Below are 15311 nucleotides of genomic sequence, written 5' to 3'. Positions count from 1 at the left end.
ATAGCAGTATTAAAAATGTCACATGGCAGGAGGTGGACCCTGTACTGGAGCTTCAAGTTACACTTCTGCCTGTCACTAATCTTCACAATGTAATCAGCGAAAACAATAAAAAAGAGCCTGGTCACAAGTGCCAAAAGTGATCGTTTCTCTGCTCTGAATCTTGAAGGTGGATTACAACTAGAATTGCTATAGATGTTAGTGTGTGGTCCATACCATTACGCAATATGAAATGAGGGGCACAGTAAGGCCTCATGCACACAAACGTATTTTCTATCCATTTCCGTTCTGTTTTTTTTTTTTGCAGAATGCATACGGAACCATTCATTTCAATGGGTTTGCAAAAAAAGTTACACCATGTGCATTCCGTTTCCGTATGTCCATATTTCCGTTCTGTAAAAAATTGAACATGTCCTATTATTGCCAGCATTACGGACAAGGATAGGACTGTTCTATTAGGGGCCAGCTGTTCTGTTCCGCAAAATACGGAATACACACGGACGTCATCCGTATTTTTTTGCAGATCCGTTTTTTTTCCGTAAGGAGGAAATATTGCATAAAATAGATTTCTTCCACAAGCACATCTTCCATGTAATAAAACAAGGCATTGTAAGCAGAACCACTACTGCAAAGAATGGCACAGCCCACAGAGGTCTCCTGGCTTGTGGGGACAGTACACTAAGGCTACTTTCACACTCGCATTTGGTGTGGATCTGTAATGGATCGGCACAGACGGATCCGTTCAGATAACACAACCATCTGCATCCATTCAGAACAGATCCGTTTGTATTATCTTTAACATAGCAAAGACGGATCCGTCTTAAACACCATTGAAAGTCAATGGAGGACGGATCCGTTTTCTATTGTGTCATAGAAAACTGATTCGCCCCATTGACTTACATTGTGTGTCAGAACAGATCTGTTTGGCTCAGTTTTGTCAGACGGACACCAAAACGCTGCAAGCAACATTTTGGTGTCCGCCTCCAAAGCGGAATGGAGACGGAACGGAGGCAAACTGATGAATTTTGAGCAGATTTTTTTCCATTCAGAATGCATTAGGGCAAAACTGATCCGTTCTGGACCGCTTGTGAGAGCCCTGAACGGATCTCACAAACGGAAAGCCAAAACGTGAGTGTGAAAGTAGCCTTACACTGACGAACAAAAGGGTAACAATGTTTTGACTTTCAGGCTCCATATCTCACCATCCACTACAGCTTTGAACATGAAACTACCATCATTTTATAGACAATCATCTTGCCTATCTCATACATAAACTGGACTTGCAACTATTTAGCATATGATTAGTTATGCAGATTCTTGTCAGGTAACTGCGTTGTAGGTAACTGCATTGTAACTGTTTTGCTCCTAAAATTCTTATTATTTTGTAAATCCACCTTTGGTTTTCAACACTGCCCAAATCCTTCTGGGCATGCTCTCAATCAGATTCAAGCATGTCTCAACCGAAATCTGCTCCCGTGTCTCTTCTACACGTTCCCACTGTTGGTGCATACTGGTCGACTCACTTGGGTACAAATACAGCTTTATCTTCAACTCTACCCTCAAGTGTTCGGTTGGGTTGAGGTCTGCGGACTATAAGGGCCAATCTAGCACCTCTACATCATTGTCACTGAACCATTTCTTCGCCAATCTTGGCATATCCTTTGGGTCATTGTCCTGCTGGAACACTATTTCCTCCTTTTCACACCCATAGTACAAAGTAACTTGTCTTGTAGGATACTCACATATAGCTCAGCATTGAGACCATCATTGCTCCTGGTCAAGTATCCAATGCCTATGACTGTGAAACAACCCCATATCATCAGGCTTCCTCCACCAAACTTGACAGTTCCTTCAATTTCTAAATCCGTGCATGGACGTCTGTGATCTCACTATTACGAAACATACGAGCCACGTCCACTGCCGTGTTTGCCGCGCCAGAAATGATGGCCCTAGTGATGAACCAACTTCTCGACTCGATATTTTAGACGTCTACCTCTTTGCTTTGGTATGGATTGACGGACTTAATTTCGTATTCTTCCAACTGTCATGGCACTCACATGATGCAGTTTTGGCAATTTTCTTGGCCGAGATACCGCTATCGATGAGCTGGATGATGCTGTTTCTCTTTTCTTGGGAAATCTTTTTCATGGCTGCTCCTGGTTCTGAACCAGTGACCCTTCGCTTGGGAATCAACCTAATAATATACTGAGCTATTAGGGAATATGAGAACAGGTTGTAATTTGTAGTATACAAGAAGAAAAAGATTGTTCCACCACCAGGGGCAGAACAGTAACAATGGAGTTACATGAGAAGAATCTGAATAACTAATCATATGCTAAATAGTTGCAAGTCCAGTTTATGTATGAGATAGACAAGATGATTGTCTATAAAATTACGGTAGTCTCACAAAGCTATAGTGGATGGTGAGATATGGAGCCTAAAAGTCAAAAGTTCAAAACATTGTTACCCTTTTGCTCATCAGTGTACCTCCACAAAAGGCAGACTGGGAACTGAAAATGGGCCTGGAAATAAAACTAAAATTAACCCCACGTTGCTAGCCCTGCCTACTTGTGTTTACCCCACCTACAACTTGTAGGTGGGGTAAACACAAGTAGGCAGGGCTAGCAATATCTAAGTGTTGCTCAAAATATTACCATGACAACTGCTGAGGACAGTTCCACATCTGAATTCAGAATGGAACTTTCACCAGCCAATCAATCGTTCCCTGCAGCCTCTGGCACAGGAGCTAGAAATTTGAGTGGATCAGGAAACAAAGCTCCATGCAAAGTGTAATGGCCATGTCGGGTTACTGCACTTCAGTTCCTATTTACTTCAATAGGACCTTAGCTACTGTCCCCCGGCATGGCCACTACACATTGAGGGGTATTTATCAATGTGTTTACGCCAATTGTGTCGTAAAAAAATTGCATATTATAGCGCACGCTATATGTGCAGCATCATTTGTGTAATTTTTTTATCTTCTCAGGGGTGGGGCTTAGCAGAATGGCCGGGACTTTTAAGGTACAACTGATTTACTATACCTTATGCCATAAACTGGCAAAAGTCATAGCTGGAGTCTACTCCATCCTCTGGCTGGCTCATGGAGAGCCAGAGATGCAGCTAATTTATTAATAGGCATCTGCCTCTTCATAAATTAAGCGCGTCTTACGCCAGTGCAGGGAGATCAAGACTGGCGTATGGGTACACCAGTCTTAATAAATGTCCTCCACTAAACTGAGCTGTTTTCCTGTTCCATTCCTGAGTGCTAATGGGAGCATTAGATCTTTATGAACAGAGCCGGAAGCCATAAGGAGGGCTCGGGCAGCCACCTGGGCATCAGCCCACCAGGAATCTAGCCAGTAGGGTCTATTGCCAGTCCGCCCCTGCCTCCACAGGAAAGCGATTACATTTTTTCATAAATCTATATTTGTTGTCATCAAACAAAACAGATTTCATTGCAACTAGTCGGCCGCAGATATGTGCTTTTTTTTCCCCATACAGTAAAAAATATAAAGAACTATTACTAAATGCCTCCACATCCAAAAAAAAGAAGAAAAGCATACAACAGCTTTGTGTCTGACAAACTATCACATCGATCACATTTTGAAAAATCTCTTTGGATTTAGCACTTACCCTCGTAGCAAGGCAATAGCTTCTTCCCATTGGCCTGCAGATTTGGTGGGAGAATGATGCAGGAACCATACGGAAGTATAACCTCACTTTCATAGTAGATATTCTTCCAGCGATGAGCACATGCCTAAATAGATATCATGGATATAGTTAATAAAGACGAGGAGCTAATCCCTAGTGAAAACAAACATGGTTCTATCTACGCTGCCAGTAGGGAGCTTGCAGATCTGAATACCGATGAATATAAACTAAGAACAGCTGTCATGCTAGCTTTAGCTTCTGTCATTACAGTACTGTAATATTCTGCTACTTACCAGGGACTATTATTCTAGGGGGCTGCATCTGTCATGCGAGGACTGACACAACCTCCATCAAGGTTGCATTTTATGGGAACACCTCAGTTTGGGCTTTTGTTGGGCTGGTATATAGCATTATACCTTTTTTTGCTACATAGAATAGCGCATCATGTGCGGTATACTTTAATTTTTTTACACTACACTGGAAGTCTATAGACAATGGGCACTGTATCCTCTCTATGTACAACTCCAATGGAGAATGAAGAATGCAATATGAAAAGAGCCTTATGCAAAGGCAATTTTTTTTAATGCCATTTTGGGTAATAAGAAAGCAGACATACCCTCATGCTATAATGTCCTTACATAGGGCAGCATAGTCCGCTAAAAGATCTGCTGTCATTGAAATTTATGCTGCATAACTCATTTTTCTTATCCTTGAACAACAGTCCCTGGAGGGCATCACACCCTCACAATTATCCCTTCTCTAAAACAAGATTCATAGGTTAATAGAGGGGTAGACCCTGAATGGGCTATAGATATGCTATGCTGTGTGACATATATCACCTGCCTTACACCCAGGGTCGGACTGGCTAATGACCAGAATACCAGAGGATCCTGTCTGATACCATAATGGGCTCCAGTGATCTAGGAGTTAAAAAAAAACATTTTGCTGCCTTTAGAGACAGTCACTTGCCCAATCTATGGGGAATTCGTAAATAATAAAATTGTTTAGGAAAACTGCCATGTAAAACGAGTGGATTTCCTGTTGTAAGTTAGGAGCCTACAAATGCATACATTACGGTGAAAATGGAAATCCATCCAATAACCAGACTACACAACACTTCCATTCTTAATGACTGTAAATGAGAGCTTGTTGTAGACTCCCTGCTGACGCTGGGGGCACGAGAATTCATGAACCATACATGACTTGTAATAAAAGAAAATATGTGTTCTCCTGGATCAAGTCTCCACCACAGAACATCCCACATGCACAGTCATCCACATGTTTAAAAAATTAACTGAGCTGCGGAAAACGTGTTTTTCACTCAACTTTTGGAACGTCTTTAGATGACTGTAACACTAGGACTATTGTAAACCCTTGTAGCAATTACGAGTTAGGTCAAGCCCACCCTTCCAGGCACATGAAAGGAAGACGGTGCTTAGTGATTACAAGAACAATAATGGTCCTGAAAAGAGGACTAAGTGAGTGAAATAATATCTGAGCCATAATTACTAAGTACAAATGTCACGCCTTTTAATACTGACTGGACACTTGCTGACTTCTGATGCTGGAAGTAAATTTCTGGATGTTTCTAATGTTCATCTAAAGATGTTCCAAATGTTGAGTTGAAAACATGATTTCCACAGTATAGACATGTATTGCAGTCTATGTGCCGCTATATAACGCCTCCATGCACCTTCTTAAGGCACTCTATTCTATCAGATTTGTGAGAAAATCCGAAACCTGGTGAGGTACAGAAGAAATTATAGAATTTTAGTGAAACTGAATTCAGTAGTGTGCATGAGGCCTAAGGCATCTTATGAAGGAGAAATCCTTATCACCATATATCAACCACAGCAAGCACAGTTTCCTTTTCTCTGGCTTTTTACAGCCAGAAAATCTGATTTTCTCACACTGTATTTTAACTTTTATGTTTAGGTGGAAAGTAAAGCCATTGGCGTTCCTACAGGACACGTTTCATGCTGCTTTGTATATACTGTAAGTATAATGTATACATTGGACATAAAAAACAGACTTTCCAGGGAGGAAATTTGTTATATAGACTGACCAGGAAGGAAGCATTTTTAGAAACAAAGATAATATTGTACAAGTAGAGCAACAGAAGGGTCAAGCCATAAAAGGAAAAGGAACAATGTATATGTCAGGTTATACGGCAGAAATACATTAACCCCCTGGTAGGTACTGCTTGTACACAGATACGTGTCATTGAGAACTATTATATTCTGTTCTTATGTAATCTATACAGTTATGCCATGCATCAAAGCCCTCATGGAAGCTCCAGCCTTTAGACTTCTGGCACAAGCCATTCCTTCAGACTCATTTGTTTGAAAGTAAACTTACTAAAAATAGCCTGCATGTCTGTAAAGGACTATAGCAGAAAGTGATTCCAATTACATCCAAAAAATGATTAACATATACATTTTAGTTACAGATAGCTGATATAAGATGGCTAGTTGTCTACACCTGAAGCAAAGAACTACTTTTCTTCCTTTGAGTCTCATAAATGACCAGACCCAACCAGTTCAGTTAGGACTCTATGCATATACTTTGACTAATATGTGGCACGATTACCAAAAAGTTATGTCAGTAAGTCGGGATATAAATGGGCTATTATTTAAAGAACCACAAATGCTATAACCTACTAGGTATACAGAAAGTGATAGTGGTTGTTTTGTAGGGCTCTACTCAATTGGCTTGGAATAAATAAATTACCTGGGAATAAACCCTTATATTTTTTCAGCCTTATGTAGGCGAAGAAGTATGACAACCCCTAACGGTAGCCAGAATGACTGCACTAATTTTTGTGTGGCCAAATCCCAGCATTTATGCAGGGGAACAGCCCAATTCCCGTCAGATCCCATTGTAGTCACTAGCCTTAGGGTGCTAACACTTTATGTGATCCGACATGTTACAGTGACTGAATATTTTATTTTTTCTTAGCACTAACGAGACAAAAAAAGTTGCTAAAAAGTTACTAGTTACACAACAGCAGTTACAAATAGTTAGGGTATGGCCACATGGTCAGGTTTCTGCATGCAGATTTGGAAGCCAAAACCAGGAGTGAATTCAAAAAAGAGGATATCCGTCCTTTATACTTTCTCTCCTTTTATGATCCACTACTGAATCTGGCTGCCAAAACTGCATTCAGAAACGTGACCCAGTGGCCGCACCATTACGCTACTTACCCTCATCAAGGGTGAACTATTTCTTGGATCAAGAGAAAGATAAAATCTATACTCCAGATTAGGAGCGTGCAGCTACACATGCAAATACTGACAACATTGTCCATCCCAGTTGTTACTGATACAACATGTAATAATCTGCATGGATTACTGATTCATCAACAGCTAGTATGTAAAATAGAATTTCACGAGGCTAAGGCCAAGCAGAGTTTATTTTTAATTACCTACATTTAGTTGATATTTTCAGAATTGTTTTTTGCACTGACCTTTGTCCTTCTAATCTACCTTTGTGGTATATAATTATTTATTTTATGGTTTATTTAGAAGCAAAACATTTACAGTTCATAATTGACCCCTGTATTACTTTACGCATAGAGAGCTGGTGATTCGGCATATTGTGCCATATTTCGCTTTTCTCCTAAGGGTGGCAGGATATAACCAGTGCACAGCAGCATTACCTGAGGTTTGGGTGAGCCGTTCGCCTGTGACTATAGTATGTATTTCTCATGATGACATATATATTTCCTCCAAATAAATCCATTAGTTGTCTCTCTAAAATGTAATCCTATGATATACATCTATTCTCCAAAGGTGAGCTAAGTCAAACCAATAAAGGAAATCATCCTGCACTTGCAGGTTTATCAAGAAATATGAGTCCAATGGACAACACTTCATGATATCATAACGTCATTGTGAACTCAGCCCCACACCACTGAGAAACTTGACTCTGCTACATCTGTATAGCTACTTCCCTAATTTTCCAGTTGTACAGTATGTTAACTAGAACGTGGTGAAAAGACTGAATGGACTTCAGTTATCATTGACATTGATGACCCATTTGTGACACTTAGGGACTGGCTTTCTTCCTGAAGACAGATGTGTAACTGTGCAGAGACTACAAGTAATCCAATAGTAAACCCAGCTTGTAATTAAGAGAGAGGCGGTGTCCTCATCTGCTCCCTGGTCTGAGAAACACATACTGTAGGTGTTTGTGTAACCTTACACTATATTGCTGGTATTGTCATTCTCATAGGTTTATTTCATTCAGTAGGGAATAATTGAACAATGATCTTGTGATTCAGGCACTTCCTCAGACCCCTTGTATAGTGCATTTAATATAAAATTAATCTTTTCAACAGGTGCCTCAGACTCGAGGAGAACCTACTACTGCTACTAATATAATAACTACTAACTATATTTATATATACACTGAATAAAAACATAAAAACAACACTTTCGGTTTTGCTCCCATTTTGCATGAGCTGAACTCAAAGATCTGAAACATTTGCTATATACACAAACGACCCATTACTCTCAAATATTGTTCACAAATCTGTCTACTGGTCCATTCACATGTCCGTAGCGTATTTTGCGGAACCACAAAATACGGACACCGGCAATGTGTGTTTCGCATTTTGCGGACAGCACATCGCCGGCACTAATAGAATATGCCTATTCTTGTCCGCAATTGCAGACAAGAATAGGACATGTTCTATTTTTTTCGAAAACGGAATTCCGGACCCAGAAATTCGGGTCTGCAATTCCGCACCCGGGCAGCCCCATAGAAATGAATGGGTCCGCAATTCCGTTCTGCAAAATGCGAAATGAAATTGCGGACGTGTGAATGGGGCCTACATCTGTGTTAGTGAGCACTTCTCCTTTGCTTGATATGCCACACCTGTGAGGTGGGATGGATTATCTCGGCAAAGGAGAAGTGCTCACTAACACAGATATAGACAGATTTGTGAACAATATTTGAGAGTAATGGGTCTTTTGTGTATGTAGAAAATGTTCCAGATCTCCGATCAGAGTTCAGCTCATGCAAAATGGGAGCAAAACCGAAAGTGTTGTGTTTATATTTTTGTTCAGTGTACATATTACATGTAATCTGCATCATATGTAAACTGAGCTTGATGCTGAGACTACAAGCAGTGGATTGACACTTGTACTTCTCTGGTACACCATGCCTTATCCATTTATGTAACTTCTTTTCATTGTACCATTCCCAAGGAGTGCAATAAAGCAAAGAAGTACAGTATTCTTATCTGAGACAGATCAATAGTATATGCCATTAATATCTGAGAGGTGGGGGTTCTACTTCTAGGACTTCCAGTTATCAGGAAAATGGTGGTCCCCTGTTTGTTTCTCCAGAGGAAGTTCACGTAAAGGGCCATGCATAAGCATAGCTATCTTCACTGTAGATTGTGGGAACTACTCTACCTCTTATCTTCCTATACAGTTAGAAAGTAGAGCTGAAAAAAGACATATGTCCATCAAGTTTTAGCCACCCGTCCATAGAAAGGATGCCATGGAGCTGGAAAAAGTACAGGAGAGCAGCTAAACTGATAGGGGCATGGGGGTCTTAGTTATGAGCAAAGATTATAAGAATTATATTTATTTAGTCTTGAGAAGAGATGTCTAAGGGGGGACATGAAAAAGCTGTTAAAAGCTGTTCAATGTAAAATCCCCTAAAAAGACCAGCCTCCAAAGCCTCTGACTGGAGAAGAAAAAGTTCAGTCTCCAGAAGCGTCAAAGCTTCTTTACTGTAAGAACTGTGAATCTGTGGAATAGACTTCCACAGGACGTGGTCACAGCAGGAACAGTGGACAGTTTTAAAAAGGGCTTAGAAGTAAATGACATTAATGCTCATGGAAATGTGTAGAAGTCTGGGTCTCACTCCCCTTTGCTAAAATTCACATTCCCAACCTATCCCTTGGTTGAACTTGATGGACGTATTTTTTTTCCAACCGTAATAATTATGTAGCTATGTACGTTCAAACAGGGAACAGTAGTGTAAGTGGGATACTACAGAGACAGGAGTCTCAAATATGGGTGTGTAAAGATTGCTAAGGGATGTATTAGACAGCCGGATGCTGCAGTTGATTGTTGGGAAGGAAGCAGTCCTTTCCAGCAATTGCTTGCTCGTTAGCGGAGGAGACTGCTGCTATTACATGCTGCAATCTCCTCCACATGGGGAGGAGCGATTGTTGTGCCATCACTCATCCCCATGCTGCCTAGTTGTTTGCCGGCAGTGGATCATGATTAGCCAGCACAGTCTGCAGCCGGCAAACAATGATTTTTAAGCATACTTAACAACTGCCAGATGAATGAGCAAATCGTTCAGGTAATTAGCTGCAGTATTAGACTGCAGGATCATCCCCAACAAATGTTCCTGCGAACACTAGTTAACTATGAACTGGCCGAGAATAGGCCAGTCAAATACAGGCTTAAGGGTTACACAGAATGACCCTCTCAGACCACAGGTCAACAACATACATAGATCTCATAGGGCCCCAAAACATAGTATGAGCCCCCACCCCCCAAAGAATTGTATGGCAAGTTTTTAATAATAAAAAAGATGTACTCCCTCTCACCTACTTCACCAAGCTAGGAAAAAGCGCAATATGTGCTTCACAAATATACTGCTCTTTCTAAAAAACATATTTCTTTATATTTACACCACAGGACTGATATACATACATTGATAAATTTCCTCCATACAGCTCTAAATCTCCTACATCCATTTCAGGACAGGATGAACCTGGCTGCTTGCAACCACCGCTAGGGGGAGCTCACTTTATAAGAATTTCTACAGTTACAATTGAACTGAATGACACATGTAAAAATCTAATTCTATGCACTCCCCCTAGTGGTGACTGCAGGAAAATACTGTGGTTTGTCAGGATCAGAAGAGGGAGTTTAGCCCCAGGCCTCACTCCCCCACCATAGCAGTCATCTGACTCCATGGTGGGTAAGCCACTGCAGCAGGTTGTGAACCCTTGATTTAGAGCTAACAGGGTCATGTGATCACCAGGACCAATAGAGGCAGTGTGCCACATTGTTGAATATGGCTACTTTCACACCTACTTTCACATGGATCATCAAGACAGCTTCCGTCATGATAATACAACCGTCTGCATCTGTTATGAACGGATCCGGTTGTATTATTTTTAAAATAGCCAAGACGGATCCGTCATGAACACCACTGAAAGTCAATGGGGGACGGATCCATTTTCTATTGTGTCCTAGAAAACGGATCTGTCAGCGATGGGAACGCAACCAAACAGAACGAATGCATTTTCGGGAGCACTCTGTTCCCTTCAGTTCCGTTTTTTCCCTATTGACAATGAATGGGGAAAAAACAGAAGCGTTCTCCCCCGCTATTGAGATCCTATGACGGATCTCAATAGCAGCGAGGGAAAGCACAGATGTGAAAATAGCCTAAGGCCTCGTTCACACTTCAGTGTTTGGTCAGTGATTTCCATCAGTGATTTGTGAGCCAAAACCAGAAGTGGAGCCTCCACAGACATGAGATAGAAGGGAAAGATCTGCTCATGTTCTGTGTTTAGAGTTGCACCTGGTTTTGGCTCACAAATCACTGATGGAAATCACTGACCAAACACTGAAGTGTGAACGAGGCCTAAGGCTTCTTAATGACTGCCATAGAAAGGGGTATTGGCATTCCCTTTTCACTGGCTAGAGGAAGACTAAGGCCTTTTTCAAAAGGGGCGAGTTTTCCGTGCGATGCGTGCGGTGAACGCATTGCACCCGCACTGAATCCTGACTCATTCATTTCTATGGGGCTGTGCACATGAGCGGTGATTTTGACGCATCACTTATGCGTTGAGTGAAAATCGCAGCATGCTCTATATTGTCTGATTTTCACGCGACGCAAGCCCTATAGAAGTGAATGGGAAGCGTGAAAATCGCATAGCATCCGCAAGCAAGTGCGGATGCGATGCGATTTTCACGCACGGTTGCTAGCAGACGATCGGGATGGAGACCCGATCATTATTATTTTCCCTTATAACATGGTTATAAGGGAAAATAATAGCATTCTGAATACAGAATGCATAGTAAAACAGCGCTAGAGGGGATAAAAAAAAAATAAAAAAAAAAAATAAAAAAAAAAAAATTTAACTCACCTTAGTCCACTTGATCGTGAAGCCGGCATCTCCTTGTGTCTCCTCTGCTGATAAACAGGACCTGGGGTGAGCTGCTGCATTAAATAGAGGTTAAGGACCTTTGATGACGTCACTCCGGTCATCACATGGTCTTTTACCATGGTGAATCATCATGGTAAAAGATCATGTGACGTACCATGTGATGACCGGAGTGACGTCATCAAAGGTCCTTAACCTCTATTTAATGCAGCAGCTCACCCCAGGTCCTGTTCATCAGCAGAGGAGACACAAGGAGATGCCGGCTTCGCGATCAAGTGGACTAAGGTGAGTTAAATTTTTTTTTATTTTTTTTAACCCCTCTAGCGCTGTTTTACTATGCATTCTGTATTCAGAATGCTATTATTTTCCCTTATAACCATGTTATAAGGGAAAATAATACAATCTTCAGAACATCAATCCCAAGCCCGAACTTCTGTGAAGAAGTTCGGGTTTGGGTACCAAACATGCGCGATTTTTCTCACGCGAGTGCAACACATGACAATGTTTTGCACTTGCGCGGAAAAATCGCACATTTTCCCGCAACGCACCCGCCTCTTATCCGGGTAAAAAAACTGACGCCCGTGTGAAAGAGGCCTAAGTGATCAGTGGGACCCACACCTATCCCAAGTACAGGGATCCCGTTCCCCTGTCTGGAGTGGTAGTTCAAGTATAAAAGATGCTGCTCCATTTATTCTCTATGGTACTGTCAATTAGTACTGAATGCTGTTATCAGGATTGGTAGGCCTCAGTGGTGGGACCCCAAGCACTCAGATAATCATCCCGCATCCCGTGGATAGGGAACAACTTTTAAACTTGGCACAATCCCTTTAAGAACAGACCAGGAAAGATGGTCACATACAACACATGGCAAATTGTTGCATTGAGAAAAGGTGAACATTCATGACACACACGTCATTCCAGCCACACATTAGCATGCAGCTCTGCTTTCTTGTCAGTTGCTCTTGAACATTTCATCTAATTGTACAATAACATCCTGAATTATGTGAGATGGTATGTGTTACATTTTATATCGTAGTCTGTTCTCATTACAGGGGCCAAGAAGGTCCAGACTTAACCAGACTTCAAGGAAAAGTGCAGCAAATCCTGGGAGGATAGGAATGGTTGTCAGTGACCTTAAGAAGGGTTACATATGGATGACATCTTACTCTTCATGTGATCACAATTACTTAAAAGGTCAACCCCATCTGGACCAGTTGACCTCTTCTGCTGAAATCATTGTTTACTTTACATACATGGACAGAGGCGAGTGCCCAGGAATGTCAGCGCCCAGGACTGTCTAATATAAAGAGGGACATGGAGTGTCTTCTCCTTACTGAACCAAATAGGGTACAACTGAATTATTGTATTTACACGTAATTTAGTAAATCTGAACTGAATTATCAAGATATACAGTATATAAAATATACATGCAGGGACATTCTGAATTACTTAAGGCCTGTGACATCCCCATGACAGTGTCTGCACTAGTTCCAGACTTTATTGCCTAAGTCTCAACCAACTACCACCAGCAGTAACATACGGTAAGTACACTGCCTGTCCCAAAAAAATCCTGAATGATCATGATCGGCGATCACTTAAACGTTTGGTGAAATCAAATCGAATAAAAATAACTGTAGAACTCAGGGCTATGTTTAATAGTGAAAGTAAGAGCATTTCCACGTGCACAATGCAAAGGGAACTCAGTGAATTGGGACTAAACAGCTGTGTAGCCGTGAGAAAACCACTAATCAGTGAGGCAAACCAGAAAAAAAGGCTTTAATTTGCTAGGGAGCATAAAGATTGGCGCAATGGAAGAAGGTCATGTGGTCTGAGTCAAGATTTACCCTGTTCCAGAGTGATGGGCGCATCGGGGTAAGAAGAGAGGCAGATGAAGTGATGCACCCATCATGCCTAGTGCCTACTGTACAAGCCTGTGGGGGCAGTGCTATGATCTGGGGTTGCTGCAGTTGGTCAGGTCTAGGTTCAGCAACAGTATGTGCTCCAAGAATGAGGTCAGCTGACTACCTGAACATACTGAATGATCAGGTTATCCCATCAATGGATTTTTTCTTCCCTGATGGCACGGGCATATTCCAAGATGACAATGCCAGGATTCATCGGGCTCAAATTGTGAAAGGATGGTTCAGGAGCATGAGACATCATTTTCACACATGGATTGGCCACCACAGAGTCCAGACCTTAACCCCATTGAGAATCTTTGGGATGTGCTGGAGAAGGCTTTGCGCAGCAGTCACTCTACCATCATCAATGCAAGATCTTGGTGAAAAATTAATGCAACACTGGATGGAAATATATCTTGTGACATTGCAGAAGCTGATCGAAACAATGCCACAGCGAATGTGTGCCGTAATCAAAGCTAAAGGCGGTCCAACGAAATATTAGAGTGTGTGACCTTTTTATTTTTTTGGTTGGCAACTTTTTTTTGGGACAGGCAGTGTATATACCACAGTATGAGGGTTAATATACACGAGTTCAGGACTAGCATATGAAAATTCTAAATATAAAAAAGTTACTCTTGTAATTTATTCATTTAATTCTCAGCTCTTTCTGGACTAAGGAGTCGTGTGGGCAGTCCTATGAGTGATTGAAAGTCGTCCTTCTATGACTGTGTATACAGAGATAGCTGTCAGTAGTATGACCATCCCAAATGACTCCTAATATAGAAATACAAGATATTTAAATGAGTAAATTACAAGTTTCATTGAATATTTTTCTGCAAAACTATATATCAATCTGCTCAGCTCCCCCTGCTCTGTTATATGCTGCCTGCAGATGGAACTGCATTTTCATGGGGACAAGTTCCTAACTAAATCAATTATAATAATGGTGACCCCCTACCACATTATGCCACCCGAAATGAACAGTGGCTAATGAGGCATGTGTGTTGCCACTCCAAGTATATCGCTCAGCTATCTTTTTCTGTGATTTTTGATAAATTTATGTGCTTGAAAGAGTGGCACCTTCAAGTGTGAATGTGCTCCTATTATCTGGGGAGTAGCAATCTTGTGCACTTTTGCCCCACCTATCCCCCAGGTGACCTTAATTAGATGGTACATATAGCTGTGTATGCTCCTCCTCTCATTGGTTGCTTGGTGCACACAGAGGTGACTAGGAGCAGCACACTATATGTGCAGGGTCTGCTCTCTTGTATATAACGGCATAGGTAGGTTTAGCGAAGGATTTGCCTGTCTGAGACCACCTTGGCGCGGGTAGGCAGGCACAAATGTGTTTTTATCAAAATATATTGTCAGAGAGTCTCAGATTTGATCATATTAGAGTGACGGCTTAGTCCATATATAATGTTTGCATCTATTGTGTTGTTTTCCATTATTTTTTCCTTATATCGCTCAGCTATCCCTGAAACTTCTAGAAATGAATTGTAGTGGCAATGCGCATTCCCGAACAGGCGCTCCATCCATTCTGGGGATAGGTGGTCCCCATTTTCGTGATTGATGGGGTTTTCAGCAGTAGGACCCCACTGATCTAATAGTTATCCCCT

General features: G+C 41.5%; 1 protein-coding gene across 2 annotated transcripts in view; it reads right to left on the bottom strand.

Annotated features, from left to right (window-relative positions):
* Nucleotides 1-15311, bottom strand: part of ITGA9 (integrin subunit alpha 9) — a 459851-nt gene that overhangs the window by 396392 nt on the left and 48148 nt on the right. For both annotated transcript variants that reach the window (XM_044293305.1, XM_044293304.1), the window contains exon 4: nucleotides 3631-3754. In XM_044293305.1, the coding sequence (XP_044149240.1) occupies nucleotides 3631-3754 (124 nt within the window). The remainder of the gene's footprint in view (nucleotides 1-3630; nucleotides 3755-15311) is intronic.

Source organism: Bufo gargarizans, chromosome 5 (genome assembly GCF_014858855.1).
Source record: "Bufo gargarizans isolate SCDJY-AF-19 chromosome 5, ASM1485885v1, whole genome shotgun sequence".
In the NCBI taxonomy this organism is placed as follows: Eukaryota; Metazoa; Chordata; class Amphibia; order Anura; family Bufonidae; genus Bufo; species Bufo gargarizans.
The sequence above is the reverse complement of the archived record's forward strand: the minus strand, read 5'-3'. Positions and strand labels throughout refer to the sequence as shown.